We start from the raw sequence: 14,082 nt of genomic DNA, 5'->3' as shown, positions 1-14,082 counted from the left end.
CATTTCAGCTGTTCCAAGTTCCTCAAACAAGTTTTACTTTTGCAAAACGAACCCTCCAACTTCCTATATGTTGTGAGCTGCCTTGTGAGCAACATGACCGGCAGCCACGTTTGCTGTAATTTTTTAAATATGTGGAAAAAAAGCAAGATATCGACCATGTATTACCTTAACCAAGATGCCAAATTATCTAACTTGTTTCTCCAGGCGAGCAGCCCAACAACAGGGACAGCTCCCAGGAGCCAGTCAAGGTTGTCCGTCTGTCCATCCACTCAAGACATCTGCAGGTAAGTGCTCAGCAAATGATCCTATTTAATATTGTTCAGACCGATGTTTCGTATTCCTCTTGTAGATCCCTAGACTGTGGCTCTTGCTTCTGCCTTACATTATCCATGGACAATTTATACTGGCTTAATTTTTCCCTGTTTAGTGCATTTTCTTCATTTGATCTTTATTTACCAACTTCTGGTCCATGCTGTCATTTTCATCATTCTCTCTCTCTGTTTTCCCATGGCTCTCCTCTCCATTCCCATCTCCCATCCTTTGCCTGCTGCTTTGTCTAGATCTGCCATCTTGCATGACATGTCAGAAGATGCATTTGAGCAATGCACCCCTGTCATGGGGCTGAGCCCTGCTAGGAGGGAGTCTGGTAAGAAATCAGTAAAACAGAGACCTAGGAGGAGGAGGAGGGCCTCTGAGAGATACGAGCATGCAGAAGCACAAATAAGAGGGAGAAGAAAGGATTTTCACCTCCAAATCACAAGCCCCAGGGGGAGCGAGCGCTACACAGATTCTTCAGATTCATCTTCCACAGACGAGACTCACTGGATTCAGGCAAAGAGAAGAGCCCAAGTTCAATTCCGACGGTCGCGAAGAAGAAGGAGAAATAGCCACAAGCCATGTGGAAACGCGGATGCGTCCTGTGCTCCTAATGGAATGGCCCTGGTAGATGTGCAACCCGAAGGTAAAAAGCAACAGGAGCTGACTGAATGCGAGAGCTGCTCCTTAAAGCTCTGCAGAGGAAAAGGCACAAGGTACCAGGAATGCAGTCTTTCCCTGCCAACAGGAGCCTTCGAGATGAAGAGAGCCTCAAGGCAGCGCGAGGAAGGCAAATACCAGCCCAGGGATCTGCAGCCCTCGCACCGCCTTGGCCACTATGAAACGATCCAGAAAAGACTTTCAGAAGCAGATTCCAGCACTGATATATTGGCAGGAGCAGAAGGTGGCAAGTATGCGGATGCTGCTGGGTTCCAGGTGAATAATTCTGTGCAGAAGCCTCCTGCCACCTACCATGACGGGTCTGATAATTTAAGAATATGCAGGTCAGTCACTGTAGAGAAAGGCCTGGGGCCGTCCACATGCATTTCTGCCCGCTGTGAGTTAGGCGTGCGTTTGACACCTGCCCTCGAAACACAGCATTTATTCATACTATTGCTTGTCTGATTGGATGGGAGGTGATAAAACAAGGACAGGTGCGTAGGAGAAGAAATAACAGGGGAGCATCCATGGGTTTGCAAGCCGTTCCAGAAAAGAATTCGATTTCCTCTTCACCCTTCCCATTAATTGGATAACGATTTATCCTGGTAAATGGACTGACAGACCAGTTGGGTCCGGTACCTGTTCTAGTTTTAAGACAAGACCAGTGGAGGAAATATGAGTAAGAGTGTAGGAAACCTTGGATCCTTTCATGCAAATTTGGTGAACTTTAGCATCCTGATAGAAAGATATTCAAGGCTTGGGTTTTTTAAGGTCAGATTTTATATCAGAAAAAAAATCTTCTCTGCAGTTAGTGCTAATTTGTTCTCCAATTGTCTGACTCAGCAGGGTAATTCAAGACTGAAAGGACACAGACACAGGTCATGGACATATCAGTGGGGTTGCTGGAGCCTTCAGGGAAGGAGAACACATTAACTTTAGTGATAATCGCGTCCTAAAAGGTTTCAACGTGTAGGCATTTCATAGCTGTGAGACTCCTTGCAATTTTTTCCCAACCAGTATGCACTTTCAAAATAACATAAAGGGAATAGGAATTATATGACTGTCCATGCTAGTGGGCACAAGGCAGATTTTTATTTTATTTTATTTTATTTTATTTCATTTTATTTTATTTTATTTATTTTTTAAGGTAGATAATTTTAAACAAAACAAATACTTTTACGCTTTCATGTCACACCCTAGTCATTCAAGTTGGTCAAGTGCAGTTTTGTCGCATAATGTTTGGTTGTTTGGGGCTCGTCTTCTGAAAGTTAAAGTTACTTTATAAACGTGTGTGTGTGTCTCATGCAAATCACTTGACCCAGAAAATGCTGCCCCTATCCATTCAAGACAGGACAAGGAAGTTTAAGGTCTGGATGTAAACAATTTTATAATGGTTTGCTTATCTGCAAGTTTTATAAGATTTTTATAAAATGTTCATTCCTTTATTCATTTAAGCACCTGTTCTGCATCAATTCTGGGCACTGAAAATACTGCAGTGCAGGGGATTTGTAGTGTCTGACCTGTTTCTTAGAGCTCACAGTCTAAGGGGGAACACAGAACCAAAACAAACTATTTCACAGTTGATATATAATCACAGCCATGATAAGGAATATGAAAGCTCAGAAAATGGAAGCTTCACCTATTTTGAGAGATCAAAGAAGAACTCTCTTAGAGAGGTGACAAACGGAGACTCGTAGAATGACAGGAATTGATCAAGGAAAGAAACAGGGAAGACCATTCAGGCCAAAAGCGTCAGTGCACCAGGCCAGGAGGAGCAACATGTCTCAGTCCAGGGAGCTGAGAGTGGGCTCCTGTGGCCAGGGTGCGATGAATGAGGGGAGAAGGTGGCGGAGAAGAGGGGGGAAAGGCCACGTAAAACCTGCTCAGAGATCTCAAAAAAGGGACACCGTTTGTTTACGTATTAATGTAAGTTTCTTATGATCTTTTGAATATGATTTAAGTGTGATTTTGCTGAAATGTTCGGCTCTGGGACAAAACACAATTTCCACTCTAAACTAAGAGCTCCCCACTCGCGGCCATCTGTTGTCATTCCCTGAATCTACTTCCAACATAATTTAATGAAAGAAGCTAGTTGTAGGCTTAATGGTAATTGGAGAAAAAAGTAATGCTTGCAATTAAAGTCGTGTCTAATTCTCCTAACTTAAAAACGCTGCTCGGAAGGAACATTTTCAAAGACAGGATATTTAACTTAGACTTCTATTAATGAAAGTAAGATCGATGGGCCTATTCTTATTATTTCTTGCTGTGGGTTATCATCAGAATATACCCACTAAGCAAATACGGGGACTGCATATTATACTAGTGCTCAGGGCAAAAAGCAACAAAAAACTTGATTCTTCCCTTAAGTGGCCTGTTACCTAGGGGGAGAAATTGCACGCACACCTGAAAAGATACAAATTAGATAGCATAGGGTGAATTAAAAAAAAAAAAAAAAGGAATACTGCAGAAATTTTAAGACAGAAAAATTTCTGAGAGCTGGAACAATCCAGAAACCCCATTAAGAAGTGGGATTGGGACTAAGAAGAGTAGAGTTGGATTGACAGAGAGGCATGCTGGGCATTGCAGGCACTCCAGGCAGGGGAAATACCAGGAGCCCAGACAGAGATGAGGGAATGACACTGAAGAACTTTGTGTGAGCTTAAATGATGAGGTTGGAAAGTTCACATAGGTTACAAGTTTGGTTTTTGGATTTTTTTTTAGTGTTTTTAAAAGATTTTATTTATTTGTTTGAGAGAGACATTGCACGTGAGCCAGGAGGGGAGGGCCAGAGGGCAAGGGCGAAGCAGACCCCCCTCCCCATGAGCCTGGAGCCCAACTCAGACTCAGATCCCAGAACCCTGAGATCATGACCTGAGCCAAAGACAGACGCTTACCCCACTAAGCCACCCAGGTGCCCCTAAAAAAACTTTCTAAAAAAGACTTTGTAAAGAAAACATGCATATCTTTCCAAAGAGTTTAACTGTGTTCAGGACATCTTTGTTTCTCAAAGATGCCTCGATGAGCCCCTTTTGGTACCTAACAGGCTGCCCTAGAAGCTGAGAAGAGATCAAGGGGATTGTGCTTCCTTTAGCCCATCTTCAGTCAGAGAAGCTTCCCGATTACCTCTTGCATATAATGGAGTTCCATCTACTATCCCTTTAGGAAGAAAAGATTTCGCTGCAACAAAGAATACAGAGCAGCCTTGGCTAAATACAGTAGGCCTGACGGTGACTGTCGTAGACAGAAGAATAACACAGACAGTCGCAGTGGCCCTGGGGCTGCTTTGGGAAAGGAACCTAGATTTCAGAGAACAAGTTGCAATAAGGTGGAATGTGTCCTGCTTCGAGGTAAGTGGGATTAGGATGAGAAAGAGTAAGGGAAGGGAGGAGAAGCATTCCACCCCCCCTCCCCCGCGACCGGAAGCAATCTTGGTGCTTGCATTGGTGAGAGCATAAGACAAGGGGGTCCAGGGTGACTCCAAACCTTGGAACTCGGGGGACAGTAAATGTCGCTGTCACTGACAAAGGCAGAAGAGGGCAGGGGAGGCGGTTTGGGGAAGACACGATGAGTTCAATTACGGGCAGGCCGTGTGTGGTGGCAGTGGCCTTGCAGGGTCAGCTGTCCCGCACGCGGTATGAGACGTGTCCCCAAAAGGCAGGGGAGCAGCCACAGCCGGTGCTGTGTAATTTTGCAAGCATTAGTGAACTAGACACAGACGGACACTAAACAATCGCGTATTTGCAATTGTTATTAACGTGACGCCTTGGCCCGGGGCAGCAGCCCAAAGACACTGATGATGGGAATCTTCTCGAAGCCAGGGAGATGGGGTCATTCTCAGGCAGCTGACCATGGTGACTGGGGAGGGAGCGAAATCTCTAAATGAGACGGTGCAGAGGAGAAAGGCCTTCGGAGGGACACAGCCTCGGCCCGGGGTCCCCCGTGAGAGAAGCAGCAGCTGCCTGTGAACTTGCACGCCTGCTGCTTGGGACACGCGCGGGCAGAGCCAGCCTCGGCCGCGACCACAAAGCAGAAGCTCCGGAGCCCTTCCTCCTTTGCTGTTCCTGCCATTTGCTCCCAAGTGGGCACCGTACCTGCTTTCCCACCCTCACCAAAGCCTTCTTCAGAGAAGGTTTCTCTCATTACGACGCACAGGAGACTGAAGTCATCGTGCTGTCTCTTCTCTTCCCCAGACTAACTCTTAGTCATTCTTTCTTGGATGAAATGCAGTCTCTTGGGGACCCCTTCATGATGCTCACCACTCAAGCCTCCCGGGAATCACTCCCGTAGCATAATGTTTCATTGCCGACACGCAGGTATTTTTGTGATTGACCGTTTCAGATTTTTTTCCTGGTGTCCACAGTGCCTAGAACAGGGCCTGGCAGATAGAATGTACTCAACATACCATTTTTGAATGAGCAGATTTAGGGAAAATGAGTTTTTCTAAGGGAATTATTCTTACCATGTGAAATCGATGTGAAAGCACTAAGTGACCGGTGTGACCTCACCTGCCAGGGAACCAACGTACAAACTCTACATCAGCAGAGCTCAGGCCTTAGTGGACGTTAGCATAGACCACAAGGCTTGTTAAAGCACGGGTTAGTGGACCCACCCAGGGTTTCTGATCCCATTCTCTAGGGCTGAGTCCATGAATTTGCATTTCTAAAGTGTTCGCAGGAGATAGAGATGTTGCTGATGTAAGGGGCCGCATTTTGAGAACCACTGCTCTGTGCTACATTTCTCCTGGGCCTTAAGTGGAACAAAAGCACAAATAATTGAAAGGATGAGTTTGGGGGGCACCTTGGTGGTGCAGTCAGTTGGGCGTCCGACTCTTGGATTCTGGTCGTGACCTCAGGGTGGTGAGATGGAGTCCCCGCATTGGACTCTGCGCTCAGCACGGAGTCTGCTTAAGACTCTCTCCCTCTGTCCCTCCCCCTGCCCATGTATTCATGCTTTCCTCTCTCTCTCTCTCTCTCTCATAAATAAATAAATAAATAAATAAATAAATAAATAAATAAATAAATAAGAAAAGATGACTCTGGGAAGCATAATTACCATTTTCTGTCGTAGTCTATTGAGTGCTGACACAAAGCAAAGTTAGGTTACTGTCTTGTAGCTCGTCGCACTGCTGTACCAGTAAGTGCTGCTCATCTGGCTTAAACCATAGACTGACAAAGCCCCGACTCTACCAGGAACTCCCATGTCATGGTTTGCCTATTGTGTCTGTTCGAACCCACTTCCTCATCACAACTACCCCCATTTCTGACAGAGTTCACAAATACCCTGAATTTCCAGTTTGGGGCTGTTTTTTCTTCTGCAGTGGTTATGTCCAATCTCTAACCAGATCTCATCGTTTGTTTTGCTTTTGATCTGTGCCCTCTGTCTCATTGTTAATGTCCCATTTTGATCGTTCCCTACACTCCCCTTCTTTCTCCACATCCGCCCTGTACCCTAGTACCTGCTTTGGTCAGGACTCTTCTATCGGGTTAAATTTGACTGAAACCAATTCAAACGAGCTTAAACAAGAAGGGGATGAGTTGGCCGCAGACATAGGAAATCCAGGTATACAGATGGCCTCAGAGACTGCAGAGATTCAAACAATGTGGTTCTCTCTCCTCTCTGTGTGTTCTCACTTTCTTCAACTGCAGGCAAGCTTCCTCTGTACAGCAGAGGGAAGAGACAGTGTGGGCAGAGATAGCTTTAGGCTTACATTTTACCAGTCATGACTTAACAGAAAAGAGAAATGTTCTCTTTGAGCAGTTACACATGCATTTCCAGGGATGGAATAGAATTAGCCTGCCCTAGGTCACAACCTTGGGCTAATCATGGTCTCCGGGGGGGCATTGGGCAGGATGCCTGGACCAAGCAAGTCCTTTGGTGGGAAGGCTGGTTTTAAATGTGACTGTTGGCAACCCCTCCAGAACCCACTTTTCTTTGGGGAAAAGACATTTCAGTAACAAAAAGAATAGCATCAGTCCCAGATAAAGTGGGACAAGAATTCTAAGCTGGAAAAAATAAACAAAGCAGTAGCGCTGAACTACCATCCAGAGCAGCTCTCCCCCTTCCCAATGTCTTTCTCCTCTTCTCCAAGTGCCCACACTGAGATATGCTTTAACATTCATCTCGTTTTTATACTCTTCATAATGCTTTTTTCCAAAACTATCCTGGTGCACAGTGATCTTTTTTTCCGGATTCCCATAAGTTTTTGTAGTCGGTAGCACTTCCTTAGAATTTGCTTATTTTCTAGCAGCTTCATGTGTGTTACTTCTCTGTTTCTTATAGACTAAGCTCCTTGAAGTACGAATTATGTCTTATCCCTATTTCATGCTCTCCACAGTACTCAGAATAATTCTAACATGTAGCAGTTGCCCAAAAAGAATTCTTGGAATGGCTTCAAAATTAGAGGTTGCTAAAAGAGTAGATGCAAAACCATGGGGGAGAAGAATGGGAATTGGGTGGCACAGGGTAATTCCACCAATGGTTTATTTAAAAGAGGAAGAGCCCAAAAGTAACTAACTCCTGATGATGTTCTAGCCTAGTCTGGGTTGGACAGTGAGTTTGAAGGTATACTTTATATTGTTTTGCCATAACTTTCTTTATGCACAGTCTCATTTTTTTAAGAAAAGTTTTGGAGGAAAATGAGAAAATGGTAACAATTATCTGTTTTTTGACTTAATTCTTAAATTGCCATAACTTTATACCAGGTGTGGGGAAATGGGAAGAGAACATTTCTAAAACTCAAAATGTTCATAGCAGAAAACCACTTTCCAAGAGCAACACAATCATGCTTTTTGACAAAGCACTAGCATTTGTAAGATTGATTTAGATAATTTTTTAATAATAGGCCTGAGGTCCTAAGAGAATTATGTTTAAGACGGATCCTTCTTATCCTTGTCATCGGATCTTTGTAGTCATTTATTCATTCATTCACACAGTGAACAACTATTTATCGGAAATTTACTTTGTATCAAAGAGTGTTCTAGAAGCTGGAAATACAGTGGGAAATACAGCAATGGCCCCATCCCTCATTAACTTATATTCCACTTGTTAAAACAAATAATTAAACAAGCAAATGTAAGAAAAAAAAAATCCATGAATGAAGCTGAAGGAACACATTGCATCTCATAGAACAAAGCAGGTTTCCCTGAGAAACTAATAATTGAGAAGAAATCCAAAGGAGAGAGCAGAGAGAAAGGACAACCTGTTCCAGGAAAAGGATATGGCATCGGTAAATACCCAGAGATGAGTGAGATCGGGCATAAAAAGATTTGAGTGTGGCCTCACAGCAAGTAGGAGGAAGGGAATGGTAGTCAACCATGGAGTTCTTTACCAACCACAGTTAGGAGTTTGGACTGTGTTTTAAAGTCAAGGGTAAATTTCTGTATGCTTTTAAGGAAAAAGAATGACGCTATCTCCTGAGTACTCCGGAAGACCACTCAAGCTGCTTTGGAAAACAGATTGGAGAGGCCAAGACTGAAGGAAAAGGAAACCAATTAGAAAGACACAGCTGCCCCAGAGCTGGTGGTGGCTGTGAGAATAAGAAAAGTAGACAGTGGGGCACCTGGGTGGCTCATTCCGTTAAGCTTCCTACTCTTGGGTTTGGCTCAGGTCAAGATCTCATGGGTCCTGGGATGGCATCTCATGTGGGGCTCCATGCTCTATGGGGAATCTTCTTGAAGATTCTCTCTCTGCACCCCAGCCCCCCGCCTTCCTGCTCTCCTGCGCTCATGCACTCTTTCTCTCACTCAAATAAATAAATAAATCTTTTTTTAAAATAGTAGCTAAAAAAAAGAAGTAGATGGATTTTTAAAGTATTATGAAAGTAAACAAACAGGATTTGACGATAACTTTTACATATGTATCTGATTTCAAGTTTCTGATTTAGAAATCTGGGTAAAATTTCAGATCACAACAAATAATTTTTCAGTGGGACATACACATACTAAAAAAAGTATTTATTGTTTATCTGAAATTCAAATTTAACTGGGTATCCCTTATATTTTTGCTAAGTGTGGCAGTGCTAAGCACAGCAAGGTGGAAAAGCATTGTTAGAAGTCCTGTTGAGGTCCATAACTATGAGTTCATGTGGCCACAGATGGTAGGAAGCGTAACTTAGTTCTGCAGTACGTCATAAAGAAGGCAATTGAACTTGGACCTAAGGGAGTGGCATCATGAAACATCTAGATTTCACACTTAGCACAGCTTTATATATGTTTCTCCATATATCTCTAGATATATTTGAAATTTAAAAACTGAGATAATATGCTCTACAAATAAGATTTTTAAAGTAAAATAACATTTCAGTTAGTTGGTTTGCTCTCCATATTTATTTAGAGGGAAAAAAATACTTCTTTTTACCTTAACACTTTAGATAAGTATTACAGCAACGGGAAGACTGGGTTCGTAGATTCCTAGATCATCTAGTTCACTCTCCAGTCTGATCTTTGAAGACCCTTGGAACATCAGCACACACCATCATCTTTTTCTCCCTTGGACATTCAGTTTCCTGGGACAGTCTCTTTTTAATATCTCTAATTGTGAAAACATTCTTTCTAGGCCTGTGTCCTTCTATTTTCTACCTATTAGTCCTAGATTTATATTCACTCAGTAACGGATTTTTTAAAAATTTTTACGGTATTCTGCTAATTCCTTCTGTTACTTTTTCTGTACAAAGATGAGACTGATATTCTATTGTCCAAAGTCCATTCTATGAGCAAAAGATCAGCTGCGCAGAGTTTTCAGTATTCAGGTGAGAAAGGTCTCCTAATAAGAATCATTTATTTCCAAGAGGTGACAGACTCTTAAGAAAGTTCATAAATTTATTCTTTTCCTTAGGCTTTGCCTTTGTTTTGCTGAGTCTTATAGGAAGTAATAATCATCTTTCTCCTGTTCATTTTAATAACAGCTGAGTTGGTAGGAAATATGGATATGAACACCGTTGGTAACCTGTCATGGGTGAATTAGTTGGGATTACTCAACGTAGAGTCACAGGGTCTCACTTTCAAGTCTTGCTTTCTCTCTACTGGGAGGCGTCAAACTTAGAAAAGATAAAATGGCTCTTTCTTTGTCTATGTGATCGAAAAATGAGAAAAATGCAAATATATGCATTACTAATATGATAGTGTTGTAGACCTAATTTCTTTCTTTGAAATGAATAATTACGTTTATTGCAGTCCTCAGCAAAAGTTCAGATTATACACTATGCTCTTTATTCTATGGAGTAAAGGGTTCTCCAACAAAGAAAATCTTAACTAGCACCACATTCTAATGTTATCAGTGTATAGTGTGATTTCACATAGTCTTTCAGCATTTATCCAAGTAATTCATATTTTCAATGAACAAATGTGATGAACTAAGGCACTGATAGTTATACACACACATGACATTTATGAGAAAATAACTTGAAAGGCTTACAAAAATGGCATTTTATAGCTTTTTTTAAACCTATATCTTCCAAAGACATGCCTTGTTCTTAGCAAGACTTTTTGTCTTCATTGTTCTCGATTTGGGGGATAATCTGTCCAGGAGTAGAATGACAGTGTCATCAATAATACTGATTGCCTTGACTAATAGATTATCAAAAACCAAGTGGATTGATTAATGGTCTTCTAATTTAGGTAAATGGGTCACTCTGATTTTTGGAAATAGCATGTATTCTGTAGGCCAATTATTTAACAAGTTGTGCTTTTAGAGAGGAAAAACGAGAAAAAATGGACATTTCTCTACCTATAAAGCCATCTTCAAGTAGATTTGAAGATATGTAGGCATTTTCCAACCTCAGGAAACTTCAGGCAAAAACAGACATATGGTGCTCCTTCAGACATGTAAATCAGTATTTACATATTATAAAGCTGTTTAAACTATACTACATTTATCTCTTGTTTGTTCATTTCTAAGTTTGTCAAATACTCAATTATACCGAAGTGCAAAATACTGAATAAGAAAAAATACCAATTAGGTAGAATTTATCTTCTTCTTAATTTAAGAACAATATGTGTTCAGGATTACAATTATTTTGAACTATGTACCTTCTTTAATGAACTTATATCTGTCTGGCGATGTGAAATTTCTTCTCTGTGTCAAAAAAAAAAAAGAAAAGAAGAAGAAAAAGAATAGCACCCTCTGTCTTCTCTCACTTATACAAATTCATTTTTACACATATATAAACACACACACATATATATATGCAAACAGAAAATGAGCACTATATATAAACCGATGAATACTGGGTACAGTGCTTGTTGCTACCAAATCATAATTTATATCTGAGAATTTATTTATAGTGTGAACATTTCCTCCATTTCCAATTACCATGTTTAGGTTCTCATCTTCCTTATAACCATTGCAGAGTAGTTACACATTCATTTCAAATCTTCTGCAGTCATCCTCAGACATAGGCAAATTTAAACACCACTGTCTAATTGGGTTCAGACATTAAAATGCCCCTGGAGCAGCCTGGGTGAGTCATCTTTTGTTCATAGCACTCTGACAGCCTTAAACTCAGCCTGATGTTCTCCTTGCCTCCTCTGTTGGATACAAGGGGGACTGGCGAGGTCTGTTAGTTCCCCTTCACTCCCTTCCAGGTTTATGCAGAACTGAAGATGCCATAATACAGGAGATCCTGTGTTTGGAAAGCTTCTTAAAGCTGGATTTTACTTTAGATATTATGCTGCAAACTTTCTTCTTTCCTTCATGGTGATCTAACAAGTGATCATGAAACCTTCCTATTTTCTGCCTTCCTTGTACCCCTTTGTTCTTATCTGGCCCCTCTGAGCCCCACCTTAGTAAATTCTGATGTCTTGATTTTAAAGGTATTTTGATCTGAGCTAGCTCACAACTCTCAGAGGGCACAGTCAAATTAAAATGTTTTGCCATACTCTGAGATAGTAACACTGGAAGAAATAAAGGAAGAAAAATAAGTAACTAGAGTGAAATAGAAGTCATAGGCACTGCCAGAGTGTTCCATGCATTAGAGGAGTCTTGATTCCAATCAACATTTGAAAGCCTCAAAATTCTATCAGTTGGAACCAGACAAACCCAGAGAGATCATTTCACCCAGTGGTTCTCGATCCGGGCTGCATATTAGACTCACCAGGGAAGCTTTAAAAAACAACAGCAACAAAATGTTCCTGCAAGGACCCCATCCAGATCCTCCGGGAAGTGATGTCTCAACACAGCACGTTTCTAAAAGCATCCCAGATTATTTTAATGAGCGGACAGGGCCTGAGAATCACTGATTTGTTAGCCTAATCTCAAGTGCACAGATCGATGCCCAGAAGATACACATATTGCAAGAACCATGCTTTGGGCAGGAGGTCCACTTGGCAGCACTTCTATAACCTGGAAACACTAAAATGAAGCCTGGGGGTGAACAACTGGTACAGATTCTTTCTTTTCAGCTCCTAAAACCATTTGGGATAGTAGTTCTCAAACTTGACAAGTTGATTGGTGGAAACAGAAGATGTAGTGGCTTTTTACAGCTTTCATTTTGGATCAAACCTCAAATTTCTCATCTAATTGCAGTTCACTTCCAAATGATACTGTACGAAAAGCAAACCAACAAACTACTAAATCCATGGTTCTCAGAGTATAGTCTGTGCACCAGTAGCACGAAAATCACATGGGAACTTGTTAAAATGCAAATTATTGGATCCCAACCCAGATTCAACCCTGTTGAACCAGAAACTGGGAGCAAGTCCCAGCTGTCTAGTTTAACTGGACCTCTGTGAGAGTCCAACACATGCTAACGTTTGACCACCGCTGAAGTAGAAGCTACAGATGAGAAAACAGGCAGTTGTAATACAGGGTGTTTATGTTGCAATGGGTAAATACAGGGAGTTAGGAAGTATGAGGAAACGGAGCCTGGTGCACGTATGCACATGAGGGAAAGCAACGCCCAACATAAATAGAGGAGATGATTTATGTTTGATGATTTTCTATTTCTTTCTTCAATGACTTGACATACTGTATATATATTGATATATGTGTGCGTATATGTAAATGTACACATATATATAAGTGTGTCTATACACATTTACACATGTGCATGAATGTACACACACACTCCAAAAGGATAAACTAGAAAATTAAGAAAAATCAGGACACACGAAAATAAGGGTAGAAGAATACTACATCTGCAAAAATGCTTATATGGAAATTTACTACAAATTTAATTTTCATAGCACAGTGGCCAAAGCAAAGGAACAGGTTTCATGTGAAACCAGGAACATATTTCACCTGAAGCCAGGAACATGTGTCACGTGAAATCTGAAACAGGTTTCAGATGAGACACATCTTCTATTAGTAATGAGGAATGACTAAGCAAAATTTCTATCATAATCATAATGAGAACATTTCAATTTAGTGGATGATGTCCCAGGTAATAATGAACATGTTCCACGGAAGGCCACTTCCTTTAATGACCGAGTGCTGGCACAGGACAGGGTTAAAGTCCTATCATGCAACTGAAGAGCTGTGTTAGGATAAGTGCTTAAAAGGATGGCTTCTGCAAACTCCAAAACTCTAAGACAGCCAGTATTTATGGGAAAAGAAATGTCATAGAAGCAAATATCTGTATCCACTGGCAGCCTGCACTTTTTTCTTGATAAATAGCTCAAGATCAATTCTCGCTGGTGTAACCAGAGGGAATTAATTTCCCATGACATATAATAACTTGAACATTCTTCCAAGAATGATTTTTTAAGATTATATCATGCTTGGTTTTATTTTGGTCTGTTTCGTTTTCATTTTAGTCTTAAATAAAATGTGCTATTGCAAAAGCCTGTTGGCTTTATAAGAAATACAAAGATGTAACATAAAAGTCATGACTTACGTATTTTCTATCATTTTGCATGATCTACATACAGTGTAGTAGAGAACAGTTTGGGATAAAATTATCTGAAATTTGCTTAAGAGCCTCTGCACACCTTCCCAAACACTGAGCTACTGTGACCAAGTGTAACCATAGGTTGATGCCACCCGATTGAAAGAGCATTGGTATCCATTTCCCACCTGACCTCACAGCCATATCCTTCAGCATCCCTTGGGAAGACATCTCAGCCCAAATTCCACTCTGTGAAAAAGTAAGGCTCACAAATGTGTTTAGGTTTT

General features: G+C 41.3%; 1 protein-coding gene across 3 annotated transcripts in view; it reads left to right on the top strand.

Moving 5' to 3' along the window:
• The window catches only part of MARCHF1 (membrane associated ring-CH-type finger 1), a 794,329-nt gene that overhangs the window by 708,868 nt on the left and 71,379 nt on the right, over positions 1–14,082 (top strand). For 2 of the 3 annotated variants that reach the window (XM_035699269.2, XM_035699270.2), the window contains exons 5-6: positions 205–284; positions 561–1,319. In XM_035699269.2, coding sequence (XP_035555162.1) covers positions 205–284; positions 561–1,319 — 839 coding nt within the window. The remainder of the gene's footprint in view (positions 1–204; positions 285–560; positions 1,320–14,082) is intronic. The other variant, XM_025439444.3, reaches the window with a different exon arrangement.

Source organism: Canis lupus, chromosome 15 (assembly GCF_003254725.2).
Source record: "Canis lupus dingo isolate Sandy chromosome 15, ASM325472v2, whole genome shotgun sequence".
Taxonomy (NCBI): Eukaryota; Metazoa; Chordata; class Mammalia; order Carnivora; family Canidae; genus Canis; species Canis lupus.
This window is presented reverse-complemented; position numbering and strand designations above follow the sequence as displayed.